This window comes from Gallus gallus, chromosome 1 (assembly GCF_016699485.2).
Source record: "Gallus gallus isolate bGalGal1 chromosome 1, bGalGal1.mat.broiler.GRCg7b, whole genome shotgun sequence".
NCBI lineage: Eukaryota > Metazoa > Chordata > Aves > Galliformes > Phasianidae > Gallus > Gallus gallus.
Window position 1 is genome coordinate 47,587,411 of NC_052532.1, and position 16,527 is coordinate 47,603,937.

General features: G+C 37.7%; 1 protein-coding gene across 6 annotated transcripts in view; it reads left to right on the forward strand.

Moving 5' to 3' along the window:
- The window catches only part of ANO4 (anoctamin 4), a 173,144-nt gene that overhangs the window by 108,044 nt on the left and 48,573 nt on the right, over window positions 1–16,527 (forward strand). For 5 of the 6 annotated variants that reach the window (XM_025154917.3, XM_040667745.2, XM_040667740.2 and 2 more), the window contains 4 exons: window positions 1,057–1,101; window positions 5,806–5,937; window positions 14,594–14,700; window positions 16,218–16,273. In XM_025154917.3, the coding sequence (XP_025010685.1) occupies window positions 1,057–1,101; window positions 5,806–5,937; window positions 14,594–14,700; window positions 16,218–16,273 (340 nt within the window). Of the gene's footprint in view, window positions 1–994; window positions 1,102–5,805; window positions 5,938–14,593; window positions 14,701–16,217; window positions 16,274–16,527 lie in introns of all 6 variants that reach the window. The other variant, XM_040667755.1, reaches the window with a different exon arrangement.

The window sequence follows — 16,527 nt, forward strand, 5'->3', positions numbered from 1 at the left end:
GCACCTCTGAGGAGAACAAGAGCAATGGAGTGGGACAGGAGGTGGACATCCCATTCTGTATCTACACAGGATGGTTAGGGGCCACTGCCCTGGTAATGTGAGCCCTACAAGGCCCATAGGGAAGCAGATCATAGAATCATTGAATCACCAAGGTTGGATAAGACCTACAAGATCATCCAGTCCAACTGTCCACCCACCACCACTAGTTCTTAGTAAACCATGACCCTCACCGCAACATCTAAACGTTCCTTGAATATCTCCAGGGTTGATGACTCCACCACCTCCCTGGGCAGCCCATTCCAGTGCCTGACCACTCTTTCGGAAAAGTAGTATTTCTTTTCATGGCAAGATGGCAAGATCAGGAGAGTGTGGTTGGCATGCATCTGCTTGTGCACCTGGTCTGCTCACTGGTTCCCTACGCTCACCCCCACACAGCTTATTGCACTGACAATAAAAATCAGCAGTGCCTGTACAAGAGGCCGAGGGAGTGACTGTATCCTGGGGTGGGTGCTGAATACATACTCAATTACTTACGTAATCTATATTCTGTTTCAAAGGATGATGCTCCATCAGTAAACACTGGTCCAGGTTGGCACTGCATGTGTTACTGTCATATTGCAGCATCAGGCACCACTTCCCTGGCTTTTTTCCCTCCCTAAATGACTCCCCCTACATTTTTTCAAATGCAGTTTTGGTAATTCACTGGTGGTTTTGAGATACATAGAGGATAATTTATCCATCTTTATATTGTTCCTGCAAAATTCCTACAACTGTTTATGGACTTCTTGGAAATAGACACATCTTTGGGTCCCTGTCTTTCACACATGACAAGTAGCAGAGAAAGAGAAGACAATGAGAAAACGATGACCTCCTTGCAATTCAAATGCCACCAGAGTCTGTGTGGCTTCCTGTGACAGTTCTGTAATCTCTCTTCTAGTCTCTTCCTCCACCTCTTACAGGCTTCTGTCTTCAATCTCCTTTCCTTCCTTGCTAGTTCATACTGTAACTGACGATGGGTTTTCTTCTCGACTGGCTTCATTTTTGCTGTTCTTCCAGGAGAAAAATCTATTACCTGCACCGCCGATACAAGTTCATGAATAGGTGAGTACAATTCTTTTGCTAGCTCAGTTTATGTTAATTTGGACCCAATCACTAAAATAATGGTTAAGGTCAAGCTGGAAGTAAAAGGTTATTAGTAGTGTTTCTAGGAAGGTTGGAGGGTGCTGTTATACACTAGGACATCTGCAAAAACAGATACAGCAGAGTTACACTTTAAAGGCATTTGCCATGCAAAAGAGGTGATTCATTTTACCAGCGTTGCCTTTTTTAGTAACAAGGAGATATTTTTTGATTGATGGAGACTTTTAAGGAGAGGAGTAAGTGCGTTACTGCAAACTCTTATCTATTTATTTTCATATCACTCATTTGGAAGTTTTGGGGGGATTAAAGTACCACGGGTACTTCTTTTTTTCATTCCCAAGCACCTGGCTTGCTTGTTACAGTAAATGACATTATTTATTTATTGCTTCCTTTGTGAGGATGCTTAGTACTTTGTTAGTAGATAAGAATGCAATGAACCATATCCATCTCTGGTGTGAAGCTATTGAGCTTAAGAGATGATTACTTTTGAAGAACCTCTGAAGTCCTTTCACTTAGTTATTAAATATCTTAAGGTTATATTTGATCTATTTTGTGCCTGACTTTATAAAATAAAAACTTCCAGCATGCATTTCCTTCTGATACCTCAGACAATTGAATGAAAATGTCTCCAAAGAGCCCCCAAAATATACAAGTTTGGAAAAAATCAGCTCATACTTTGGCATTTAATGCTGCAGTGCTGTTGATGCAGTTTTCAAAAGTGTCTAGCATTTGATTTACTGTCTCACTCTGAGATCAGTGGAAAGACTCACACGAACTTCTGAAGGATAAGAATTAGATTTGAAAAATCTGCATATTGTAGAAAACAGCTGTATCACTCTGCAGATAATGTCACTAGATGAACATACATGGGAAAATGAATTATGTATTACTGCTTTGCTGCATGAGCATATTAAAAAGCCTTTTATATATTAAATCCCATCATACTGTGCTGGTGACTTGAGAGTACCATCACTGATCTTAAATTATGGTACGTGCTTTTTTTACACTGGTAAACACCCAGTGGGCTCTTTGTGGAGTTAAGACATTTTACACAGTTGGCATCAGCTAGTAAACAACACTGTTCTGAAGTTGGTCAGTGTTCCCTCATTTGCAATCTCCATTTTTCAGTGAGTACATATTGCCTGCTAACTTCAGATTTTATTGGGATTTTAGTTAAGACACGACTGCTTTCACTACAGCAATAGATTAAAAGGAAGGATTAGGAGAAGATTCTAACATTTATATTTGGCATATGAAATTTCACTTTCCATTCATTTTCTTCTCAGTCAGCATGTGATTCACAGTCAGAATCAGGAGGAGTGCAGTTTTTTCTGTGTTTGGAGTTTTTTTTAGTTCCTGAGTGATGACAGCATTTGGCTAAATTCACTTTTTATGGTCAGCTCTGTGACTAGCTGCTTGAGGCAGAAAAGCTGAATAGTCCCAGTGGGAAAGGAAAGAAAACATATTCAGCAATATTTTCATTTATGTTATACTCAGATCTACAGCTACAGTAAAAATATTTCCTTTACTAGATCAGTGAAGATTAGAAGCCTTGGTCCATTTTTGGAGCTAAGACAAATATTATATTGACACTGAGGCAAAACTAATATTAAAGAGGGCTCTTCTTAGAGGGAGTCCAGAGAAGGTCTCTTGCAACTCATTAGTTTCACTTGAATTTTCTGTCTGAAAAGTTCTAGTGATCCCAAAATTTCAAATAATGAAACTGCCCCAGTCTGTTCTAGAGGAAAGGAGGGGAATCAGGTATGTATGCACTTATCTACAACTCGACCTAAGCTCTGGTTAAAAACTGAACTAAAACCATATCCAACACTACACAATACATACAGCTCTATCAAAGCTGAGCCAGAGATAAAATCAATCTCAATTCTAAACAATTGTTTTGATTTTTCAAGCTTCCTCTTTCCTTTGGGAAAAAATATAAAAGATTCTATCCCTACCCTGCTTTCTAGTGATAAAACTGTTTGAAATTATTTGTGAAACCTGTTTGTTTGTTAAGCACAATGTGCATCTTTGGAAACAGGACACTGGGTAAAGGCTAAGCCTGGACAGCAGAGGCAAGGCCAGGACTGAAGTGGGATGTGTCTTTCAGTCACCAAATGCATTGAGACAGTTAATTGTTGACATGTGAAGCTAACAAGTGGGTTTTTTTGTTTGTTTGTTTTTTTAAGTATTTAGGAAGGAAATTTTTAACAGCTGTGCCTCTTTCCTCTTTCATTGTGGTTAACTTTACAGTTCCTCTTCACTCCATGTACCGTTCTGTTCTTGTATAGGCTGCTCTGTTCTCCAAACACCATTCCCCCTATTCAGGGAATGCGAAGCCCAGGTTAGCCTTGAAAAAGCAATAAAACACATATAACACTCGTGTCTCTTTTCTTAAGAGAGAGGATAATGTTCAGTACAAAGCCTGTGCTGTTGACTCATGGTGCTGTTGGGGTGGCCTGGATGCATTTTAAGCATGGTCATTTTTCTTTTTGAAGGAGAAAACTATTTTTTTTCCTAAGGATGGCTCTGCTGTACTCTTAAGTTGTCAGCTGTACAGAAAGTCACTGCAACCTTTCTAGACCTGCTTGCCAGCAGGAAAGGAGCAAGCTCACTAAGCATTCCAAGTAGTCTGAACCTTGGGAGTGGCATACCAGTGAAATTCTGGGCATATGCTCAGTGAGAAGCCAACATGAATAATGCATTGTTCTTAATCTGTGAAAGCACTATGTTCATGCCTGCATGTGCTGTGATAAACCTGCAGCACACATATCTCAAATGTGCACTTGCAGAATGAATGGGAAAGGGTTGCAGATTAACAAGAGCATTAATAGCTTAGAGAATTCAAATGGTTTTAGTCAACAAATAAGCATGGCCTGGGATATTTAGAAAATCCTTCTGCCTGATTCCTCTTCCGTTTTCCACACCCAGGGTCACTAAGTCTGCTGAACATACTGTAATACAAAGCTTGTAACCTTTACAGAGGACAAAGCTGGAAGCCAAGATAGGGGGAATCCCCCAGGAGATATCTTACTTTTCCCTTGTCATTCCTATCAGTCTCTGCACAGACTAGCTCAAGGCTGGGAAACTGGAAAGGACAACTAGAGACTTAGAACAGGTCTGGCCCTTCACAGAGCTGGGATCTGTCAATGTCTTCCATGCACTCAGGCACAGACACTTGCAAACTAGTTCTACCTCCACTCTGAGCTTCTGGACCGGGGTGAACAATCAATGCCCATTAAGAGTTTCTGATAACTTTAGTATAAGTCTCATGTTGTGCTCTTATAGGTATTGCCATTCTTCTGAACAGTTCTGATGTCATATTTACACCTCTGCTCCCATCTTATTCACAGATAGGAAATACACAAACTGTACCAAAATGGACAGGGCTCGTGTGGTTACAATTTTGAATTGAATGTCCATGTTTAAAAATAAGCATTAGCTTTCCTGTCCAGGATTAAAATATGTGAGGAGAAAAGGTTGAATATTCCAGGAAACATTACATGTATTTTGTATGGAAGTACGAAATAATTTCTTGTCACTGTCCTACACACTTAGCTGCATGGATATAGATTTCCCTCACTCAAATTGTGCAGAGCTCACAGAATTTTCTGGATTCAGAGAGTTATTGGACTGACTTATGTTGAAAGTAAAACAAACAAACAAACAAACAAACAAAAACCTAGATTTCCAGCCTTTGAACTTCATTTGCAACTGGTCTTAAACTTCAAAAGATTTTGGTTTATGCCCCCTAACAGGAAAGACTTGCCCTGTGACAGAAGTATGGGCATACCCATAATTTGTCATCTGATTTTTGCAGATAGAGATCATTGTTTAGAACTTGAATGTGTGAGGGAGGGTAGGGTTCATTTTGCCAGACACATCTTCTCTTTGCTATGTGTTTTCATCATGACATTTTTGTTATAATGTTTTAGTTTGGATGTGAATTTGTTTTAGATTGTCTCCTCCAGCCAGCTCTGATTGTTCCCTTTCCTGTAATTTCAGTGTGCATCTTTGCATGAGTACCCCTGCAATTAAATCCAGCTTAATCTTATTTAACCTTTTACCTGCTATATGTAAGAACCTGTGCAGCTGTCACCTATTAATCTGTACATTGAGTATTTTAGTTTTGGGTAGGCTATGGTATTGCAAAGCACTACAGCTAAACCAAGTGAACAAAGTAGTCTATTTTGCATAGCACCAATTGCAAGGTAAGAATCAGTACAGAGGGCAGGAAAAGGATGCGGCTTGCTGGGGTTTAACTTTCAAAGCTCTCTGTCATAGTCTGTACTGTTCTCATGTTTATATGTCCAAAGTCTAATATGTCAATTAATCCTGAAATTTAAATTAAGTAAATAGCTGATAAATAAAGGCTTAGAGAGTTGCCAAGAGCTTAATGGGCTTAGAAAGATTTTTAGCAGCATGTAACATTGGCATTGTTTTTCTGCTGAGACAAAATAAGATGCTCCTTCACTGAAAGCTGGTTATAAATAATCAAGTTCAGCATGTATAATTTGGTCAAAAATGTCAGACAGTGCTTCTTTTGTAGCTGTAGATATTAAGTGGCCTAGTTTGCCAGCATATGTTCTTTGCACAGAAAAAATGTAATTAAAAAGCAAGATATTTCTCACTCTCTCAAATGCTCACACTTTTCATGTATTGCAGGATCGAGAAACAAATAAGCAGGTTTCGAGGATGGTTACCTAGAAAGCCAATGAAACTGGACAAGGAGACACTGCCAGATCTGGAAGAGAATGACTGCTATACTGCTCCATTCAGCCAACAAAGGATCCATCAGTGAGTACTTTATTACATCACAAAATCATAACTTAATTACAAGACTAAAACTTTTCTTTCTGGATTCACCTTTGAAAAAAATCAATTTATTAGTGCATGCCTTAAAGACTAGTGCCTTCAGATTAGTTCTTTGTCACACAAAGGGGGAGATAGAGAGTCCTCAGAGAGCATAAAGTTTGTCTAATAATTAAATGTCCAACTCAAAGCTAAAAGAAATCAATAGAAAAGTTCCTTTGGATTCACTAGAATTTCAATTACATCCCTAAAGTAGTCAGCTGACTAATTCTCTCTTGGGTCACAAATGCCTTTTCTGTGTATGTTAAAGATGTGCTTAAAACTTCTTATTCAGCAGTTCTGTTCTTAGTATAATCAATATTAGTTCTTCTAGCACTGATGGTCTAAATAAATGAATACTGCATTTCGTTCCTGGTTATGTGTGTAAAAGGACAGTGTCATTTTGTTTGAATTTATCTCTCTTTAACTTTTACAGAAACAAAACTGCTTGCATAATGCCAGAGTTAAGGTCAGTTACACTTATCCAAGCATACCAAAGGCATCAGTGTTGCAGCAGTGGTACTAGAGAAATCATTTGACTAGTAAGTAGAATGAGAGTAGACTACAAGTCTAGTAGTCCTTATTCACTTGCAAAATGAAAAACAGAAGACTTAGCATTTCTTTCAGATCCCAAGTTTAGGGCTAACTTTGGAGAAAGAAGGTGCCATTAAGTGACTGTTTGTGACATTGGGAGTGGACATGGGCTACCTGAGAACAAAGTCACATAGAATTGGCAGCGCTGACCAGGGTACTGACAGAAAACTGAGGTGATATGGAATGAATCGCAGGCAGATCAAAGACTAAAAGTAAAAAAATGTGTGATTTTACTTGGGGTGAGGACAGGTAGAGTTACTGCTCTTTGAATAAACACTTCATTCAGATTCCTTACTTTGAGTGAAGAGTTTTTCATGGAGTGGATTTACTTACTGCAAAATGAGTTAATAAAATGAAAGTCATCTGCTGCAAGTAGAGTCTTTTCAAAAACAGCAGAAAAACAAAACTAGGTGCAGATCTCTGGGGAAATTTCAGTATAATTCTACTCCTAGCACCAGCCACCAGTCAGAGTTACCTCCACTAAACTTTTGTGCCCTGAACAGATGTCAGATCCAGACTAAAGAGTCCTGTGATATTTGAACAAAAAGATGAGCCAGTTTTTGTGCCCTGCAATGTGAAAAGTATGTGAATGTGAATGTGAAATTAGTTCAGTAATAGACCAGTGAAATAAAAAAAAAACTAAGAAATCGGGATGTCTGGACTGATATTTTTGTTAATAGCAAAATAGTCCCTTCCAACTGCAATTATTCTATGATTAATCATTGACAGCCTTTAAATTTATGGCATGCCTTTTTTTTTTTTTTTCCCCCTGTGATATTTTCTATTTTGCTTTCTGTTTAGTCTTCAATTCCTATAATGAGGGGACTGATATAGTGCTGGCTGAGCTGCCTTACTTCTCCAAAAAGCTGTTGGCTCTGGGAGGATCCTTGTACTTCCATCATGCTCCAGCCTGTTGACTGTATCTGTCTTATTCTCCTTCACAAGGACTTTGAAATATAGTGACTCGTTCAATATTTGTGTTGTGGCTTAAACCAGCAACAGCTAAACACCACACAGTCATTCATTCACTCTCCCCAGTTGAGATGAGGGAGAGAACTGGAAGCAAAATAAAACTTATGAGTTGAGAAAAAAGCTATTTAATAAGATAGAAAAGGGAAACTGAAACAAAATGCAATTATAACAATATGTATCTGTATTTATATATGCGTTTCCGCAGAGCAATTATTCTCCACTTGTCGACCAACAACCAGCAACATCACAACTCCCCAACAACTGATACCCCACTGGCAATGCAACACAACATCTCACCATCCACCGACTGTCTTTTAATTACACTAAAAAGAATTTTTCTGGCTACTGTACAAGTATTTCTAGAGAGCAAGCTATGTACTTTTGCCAACTGAACATGTCTTGGAATTCTCTGTTATCATTAATTGGTGCTATTTTTAAATATTGCTTAATGATCACATAGTAGAACAGTCACAAATACAACTGTCTTGAAAGTATAAATATTCATATACTGAGTTTGCAGGCAAGACCTCTCATGTATTCACTGTAAATCTGACCACACACTGTAGCTGGAGGTATCAGAATTCTTCTTTCTATCCAGATTTTATGTGCTTTTAATTTTCTAAAGTATTGTTCCTTAAACGAGCTTGTTCATCTTTTATGTTTGTCTCAGTATTGCAGTATGGGTCTTGAATTTCTTCCTTTCTTCACAGTCTCAGATGTTTTTCACCTCAGTAAACATTGGTAGTTTACCTTTTTTTTTTTTTTAATCTAGTTAAGCTTTCATATTCAAGTCTCCAGTTTGATATGGAGGATGCTTGAAACATGATCTAAGTACAGTCTTCCCTTCTGATAGGCACTGTTAAAGGCATAAAATGACAGAAAACTGACAGCACTTACATGTGGAGCCAGCAAAAAAGGAAGGGCAACACTCATCATATTTCCTATAGCAATAGGAAATCTCTTTTTGGAGAAAAGAAGTTCTGTCTGGCTGAGGCAAGCATTTTGTTGGGATTTTGTAGAATAGAAAATGATAATTTTCAAGATAGTCTTCTGAACAGTATCTCACTTCTGCAGCCACAGATTAGGAAGGGCTTTATTTACACCAAATCATTTCTTCTGAAAATTATCAGTTGCAAGAATGCACAATTCACTATATCTGAAAAATGTTTTCCCTCAGACATGATGGTAATTAGTAATTTTTCTACTATGTCTTAGTTATTTAATCTAGTGAACTGCTAGTCAGCTGGGAATACTAACACTAGTAATTATCTGCAATTTCTTAGGTAGTGGTATACTAGCTAGGAAAATATTTCTAATTGCTGCTTAGAGATTTCAGACTTTGTATCAGGAGCTATTTTCTTTTTTTTTCCCCTTCAAAAGATGACCAACTTTCTGCTTAAATATTAATACACTATATAATTGAATAAAGCCCCTAAAATAATTATTTATTATCTCAGTAAAAATTAGATTAGAACTTTACACAGTTTGGAGACTAGGACAGTAACTGGATTAATTAAAATAAATTAAAAAGTAAAATTAAAATATATACCAGAGATTCACGCAATGATTCTCATTTGTACTGGGTACCCACATACAAGAAAATACTGTCCTGTATTTTTGTCAGGTTTCCAAGATATTTGTGTGTCAGAGTGGAGATGCATTTTGTATTTTCTCTGATGCTCAAATTACCCTTAATAAATGCCATCCTCACCAAGATGATCTGCACCCCTGTCCCAATAGCTGCCTCATGCTGAGATCATGGAAGCTATCACCACTGACAGTAAGGCACAGGAATGCATGAACACTTTCTTGGTTTGAACGGAGATGGTCATTCTTGTGTTCGTACATATGTACATAGGTCACTCTGAAGATAATGCCTCATATTTATTTCCATAGAAATTACAACAGATACAAAGAGCTCGATACCACTATTTGATAGAGCAAATTCTCAGCTACACAACACTATTTTTCAGCATAGTCACTACCATTAGCTATGCATTTTCACCAGTGATGAACAAGAGCCTACACGCTGTGCTCATAAAAATCTGCACCACGGAAGGTGACACACTGCTTCACAGCTACTATGATGGCATCATTGCTAGAAAAATGTTGCCCATGCAGTTTGTATTTCATCAACCCAATTGGATGGAAATCAGAAGACACCAAATCTGCACTATACAGTGGTGTGACAGGACAGTCCAGCCAACACTGGCAATGTGCTCCACGGTCTTCAAACTTGTTGGGCTTTGCATTATTGTGTTGCAAGAAGAAGTTTGTCTTCTTCTCTGGCCTGACTCTGAAAGTTCGAGCCTTTCTATTTATCGTACTAGCAGCCTTGTAAGTCACATAAAATAGAAAGCAATCATCATATACCCATTTTCAAACAAATAATGTACAGGGATTGTGGTCATATACTCACTGGAATACTGCAGGTTCATCTTGTTGCTGCTATTACAGCTGTTGGCTTTATTTCCTCTGATGTTAAACGAGGTAAAGACCTGCCATTGCCTCAGCCAACAACAGCAAGTTAGCACCAGTGGTTTACCTGGCAGTGCAGAAGAGTGGGCTTTTTTTCTGTACAAGGGGAATATACTTCTCATATCATAATTCCTATGCTCAAACATCTTCTGTGCTTCGGTTTTCACTGCTTCCAGAAGAAGGCATTTGCTTGGATCATACATTTTAGTATGCTGAGTGTCAGACACCAAGCATTTCAGTGTCAGGGGATCCCATGGAGCAAAGGTGCACATTGGTATGAGCATACGTGCTCACTTTGTAGCTTTATCATCAGGCCATGGATGTTCAACTTTCAGCATGTGCGTCACACTCGTACAACACAAAATAGCCTTTCCTTGTCTTTTGCTCCTTCAAAATAAACAGAAAAGTTAGAGCAGTTTTTTTCAAATGAGTACTGAACACAGATTCAAGAGCTAATTCTACTCCTACTGGGTTTGTACAGCCTGTAAAATTGTCATAGAGAATGCATGAACAGGAATCCATTGGCAGTTTGCTCGTTGTTGAATTTACAGTTATTTGAGGGCTTTCTCTAGATGGCAGTTGGTTTTGTTGTGCTTCATCCATTGAAAGTCAGTTTGAAATCTCCAGTTCAGAATCTAATTAAGAAAGCTAAAAATATAATTTCAAAGCAATTAACCTTCAGTGACTTGTCACATCTCTTACAGTGGGAATGTAAAAGCAGTATTTCCAGAATGACAGTTTTTAAAGGGACTTTAATTAAGGATCAGCTCTGGAACCTTTCCTGGCAGAAGTACTCGCATTATCTTTGTTGGGATTTGATTTCTTTTTTTATAGTTTTTTTGTGTAAGGACAGCTCACACAAATAAGGCTTAAAGAAATAGGCTAATGGGTATAACTCTCAGGGAACAAATCACTGGATTTATTATCTACCTATACATTACCTTCACAAGGAATAAAAATAACAGTGTATAAATCCTTGCTTATTTTTTTTGCCTTACAAAAGAGGTGACAAAGTAACTAAAACCTTCAGCTGAACTTTCTCCTAAACAAAGCCTGAACCTCGCTGAACCTGAAAACAAGCTGCATCACTCTTATGAATATTCAAACCTTTTTGTATAGTGCAATTCTAACAAGAGCAGCAGAAATAGAACAGCAAAGGAAACTGTTCCATCTGAAAGCAGCAAGGGTTAAAAAACTCCATGGAACATCTCTGTTTTATGCATTTTGTAGCTCACTAACAGCTGATGGATGTTTATTTGCACCTAATTTGGAAATATCTTCAACTTTGACCTTTGTGAACTAAAATTTGAAGAGTAAGATTCTCCACAGGCTGAAAAAGTCTTTTTCTTTGAATTTGGATGCTGTAGATCATGAATGAGCCCTGATCATTAGTCTGTGAATTTATCACTCCGAAAGGTGACAACTTGGAGCCCAAAAATTTTGAAGGAAGAAAGTCCAATAAAGTGCAGGTGAGAAGGATAGTGGTACAAAAGGATAAATCTTGCACTGACGTGCATGATTCTCAACTGACAAAGGCAACCTCTCTCATTTTGGATGAAAATTGTAATCTCCCCCAGCACTGTTGTAATTAATGTCACTTGGGATATTTTCATCCTTTTAGTACCTCCCAAATCATTTCTGCCTATTTTTATTCCCTGCACCAGTCCCCTTGGCTGTGCTAAGACCATTCTTTTGGGGGATGTTGTGTAGAAAATTTCACAGAAATGATGATGAGATGAACAAAGGCAAAACAATATTTATTTATTTGTTTGTTTGTTTTTAAATTAAGAAAGGTTGATGTTTTTGTTTTTTCTTTTTTTTCTTTTAACCTTTACAACATAATCTCTGTATCCATGTCTCCATGAGTATGTTAGAGAACACTGAAGGACATGTTCTTGTCCTACACCAGCTGTGACTTCTCCCTCTTCTCTCTCCTTCCAGTCCCTATATGCATTTTAATGGCACAAGGATGGGCAGGGCCAAACTCTGCAGTTCACATATGCTTTAGTTCTGGAAGAGGCAGTTTTTCATGGTAGTATTCATAGTGAAGTGTTGACAGCTGCTTCTCAAGCACATCTGCTTGTTCCTTCTTGACAAAGTGAGATCAACAGCTACAACAGTACAATTGCTAAGTTTACAAATGACTGCAAATCTCTACAGTGTTCTTTTAATGAAATAGTTCTTATTTCCTTTTAAGATTGAACAGTGTTTGATTTTAGTCTTTTTTTTTTTCACTCATGACTCATGAAAATAGAAGCAACTAAATGCAGAAAGGCTGTTAAGCTACTTGTCCAGAAAAGTGGTTGAAAGAACTGCTGATGGTTGCAGAATATCATAGCCGTGATACCAAAAAAGCAACATTATATCACAAAGAGAACAGATAAATGCTACTGATTTTTATCATTACCTGAATCTCTGTTTACATTCCCAATTGAATCCTTCAAGAGATCATAGATAATGAAAATTACTGTGCTGATTTGATTTCAAAACTTACCTTAATCGTTCTTTAAAATTCAGTGCTACCCAGGAGGTGAGATCTTGGAGATTAAAGTCAGACATGAAAAGAAAATGAAACAGTGGAAAAAATGCTAGCTATTCATTTCTGTTTTAGTACTGTCTTAACTTCTCTCTGCTGCTACTGGAACAACCTAATCCAGCTTCAGCTGGATACAATGCTCTTGTATCTGCTTCAGAGATTAGGCTGTTTTTAATCTGATTTCCTTAACATTATGAATTATGTGATAACAGCATTTCCTTTTTTTCCTACTAACTCTTATGCTGGTTAGTTTCAACTACATTTAGTACAAGTCTATTTGTCTCAAAGATAAGCAGAGTCTTATTTACTTTGTAAGTACCAGCTTATTGAAATTGGACTGTGGCTCAAATTTGTGCCTATGCAGAAAAGGCAGTCAGTGTACACCAAGCGTATATACTGTTTGGTACCAGCCCAGTGGTAAATGATCATACACACTGTAGTCAGCCGAAATACAGAAATGGCAGCAGGCACTCTGGGGCACATGTAGGACTTAGGGATATGGGATAAAGCTAGAAGTGTGCTACTGGATAGACAGTAGACACAGAAATGTCCTGTGAGTATCTGAGATGGAGTGGAAAAGGGGTCATTTCTAGTAAACCCAGTTTTATTAATTGTGCTGCTCTCAGAGGAATTTGTCTTTTGTATCTTTACTTTTGGAATTTTTTGCTGTGTGCCTTTGAAACTGAATATTATGAACTAACAAGTTGTCTTGTATGGAAAGCTCTGTAGTGATTTTTGGATAAAAAAGGACATGGAGTCCGTAAAGTGCAGAACCTGGACTCCTTGCCCAGCTTTCCAAATGAATGTAGAGGCACAGGGCCATATACCATTTCCTATTTGCTCTGAAGAAGAGGGTTTTCATTTGGGAATTTCATTACCTGAGGGGAAAATGGAGCAGTAAATCCCATATTACGCAGAAGAGAAGGTGATGTAGATATGTGCCAAACTCTCTATTAAGATTCTATCTTTTTACGCTAGATTTATCTAGCATATACTCTGGCCCCTTCAAGAAATTTCTGATTTTATCTTTTCATTTATCAGTTTATTCAGTTCCCCAGAGGTCTTCACTGACACAGAAGAAAACAATCTTACATCCTATCCAAAGGTTTTTTTAAAATATGAACCCTTGCACTCAATCAGTTACTAAGGGCCACAATTATAAAAATATTTAATTTCCTCAAATATATGCACAAGCATATTTCATCAGAAACTCCAACCATGTCTCTGCTTATTCAAGTGTCTAAATAACTTTCACAGCCCATTCTGAAGCCTTTACACAACTCAAACAATTGTAAGAATTCTTCAGTGGTATTTATCTCACAAGTTGAACTGGTATTTCTAAACAGAAATTCTGGCATTAAGTATTTCCAGTGATATGATGATGTGCTAAAGTATCTTGTTTTCCTCAAATATGTATGTTGTGGCTAATAAATCTATATAAAATATACTGTGCCGGAAAATCTAACCATTACAATGAATTTTGTGGGGGTTTTTGTTGTTGTTGTTGCTTCAATTTCCCAGACCCTTCACAATTCTTTCTAAACTATTGAACCTGCATTCATGCGTAACTCCGTGAGTTGCTTCTGCAAGCTAGTTTTTAGAGTCATTCTGACTCTATTCCATCTGACTCCTAATGGTAAAGCATAATAAAGAAGCCAGAAATAGAAATGAAATGTGAATCTCTACAGCTGCACTTACAAATCTTACTCTTTTGCAAATTTTTGTGCAACTATTCTGTAGTCCTCAGTGAATCTATCTAAATGTAATGCTTATCATAATGAATCCTTAAATATCATTGATCTTCCTCCAGACTTCTCCAAGCCATTCTTTGCTAGGGAATGAATACAGTTACTGAGATCATCTCATCCGGTGAATCATCTCAGTTATTCTGATGTCCTTTAATCTTCCTTACACTTGCTCACATAGATGTTAAACATGCTACAGAAAACAGTGGAACTTAATATTTGCTTTAAATACTCTACTACATATTCCTAAGATGGCCTTGTTTGTCTTTTTATATAGCTTCATCATACACAACAAAGACACTTTCTTCAATAACGCTACAAGAAGTAGAATTGTACACCATATCTTACAAAGAGTGAAATATGAAGAAGGGAAAAACAAAATTGGTAAGTACTTTTAATGTCGGTGATAAATCCTATCAGAAAAATAACTAGCAGTCTGGCTCTTTTGCTTTGTTTTTAATGACATTTTTAGAACAGTGCACATCTCACCCATTACTAGGTGGCAGGGGCTTTTCCTAGAAAGAGCTGACCATTTCACTAGAATACTGGGCTGCTTCCCCAGGCATTTATGTCCCCCCATGAGATTTATTATCTCAACAAGGAAAGAACCTGACTCAAAGGAGCCTTTTCTACAGAAAACCTTTTACTCTTTCAAAGACATATATACTGGAAGGAAAGCAAAATTTGTGCTGCTGTCCATCCCAGCCTGTAGGGCATCTCCGTGGATATGTGTTCCTCCAAAAGGGAGAAGTGAGATCCTGTAGCTCTGTAGCTCCCTTAGGTCAAAAGGGAGGGATGAGGGAAGCCATAGCTCTGAGCAATGACAGGGAGAGGAAAGAAGAAAGGAGAGAATTCATGCGGTGAATGTAGTGCACACGCCCACAGTGAAATCCCTGCCTGCCTCAAGATCCCAAGTTCCCTCACATATCTACTTGTGCACTACCTACATGAACTAAACCTTGCACAGAAAAGTGGGCTGAATAGAGCCCAGCTCAGCTGTACATGTTTTGCTTTTCTGCCAAGACACTTCAAGATAAAAGATACTCTGCCAAGCAGATACTAATGCTATCACTGAACATGTTATTTATGTTGAATTAGTAATTCTCATTGCTGCTATCATTTCCTGTGAATCAGAGATGGAATCAGGATTTTTTTCTTTTGCATCACTGGGGCTCAAATACCTCCAGGCTGTTAGTGCCAGGATTTAGTTTTACATTGTGTTACAGTTGTTCAGTCCTATCTGGATGACTTTCCAAGTGAAAAGTGCCCATATCTCAGCAATCATTCATTATTTCTGTCCTAGTTCTCACTGAGGAGGGTCAAAGCCAAACTGAATGGGATTTATGACTACATTTTTGTGTCAGAGAGCAATTGTTTTGTTCAGGATCAAGTATATTCCCTGTTCTTCTACTACTTGAGCCCATCATGTTCCTGTTCTATCTGTTAGTCCAAGGGGCTTTCATAAGACATAAAATGAACATATTTTACAGCATGTAGGAATTAAGCATTTATGTTGTTTTACTGGCTTGCAGTTAAAAAAAGTAAAGATCCTCCCAGAAGTTTTCTACTCCCAGGAAATGTAGTCCTTTATTTGCATAGCTTCCTTAGAAGTTGCATGTTGTAGTAGGTGTAGTAGGCATCTAAAGATGGATTTGGCAAATGAGTCTTTAAACCTCAGGCATAATAAATGATAGATTTTGCTTGATATTTGAAGAAATCTTCTTTGCTTGTGTTATATCCTAGGTCATCAAAACCTATAAAAGGTGAATTTTTCTACTTGAATCTTACTGTCAACGGACTCCAAGCTTCATTTAGCTGTGTATCCTGAAACTGTTCTTTGCTTTTCACTTAGCAGTTTTTCTGGTCCTACTGTTAAATAATTGGATACTTCTGGTTTTTAGGTTTGAATCGATTGCTCAGTAATGGCTCCTATGAAGCTGCATTTCCTCTTCATGAGGTATTCTCTCTTTTTCTTTTTTGAAGAAACACTTCCCACGTCATGAGTATTTAACTGTGTAAAAATTCTCAGTCTTATAGCAGTATTATTCTTTGGATTCCACAGCTGCCTCTGACATCTTTCCATTTAGTAGTGCTTAAAAAAAAAATGCCTTTTTTATTGCAAAAAGAAAGGAGTAGAGAGAGTTGCTCTAGATTTGTTCTGTTAAAAGTATTTGAATGTGATAAATCAGTATGTTGGCAAAAGGGAAAAAT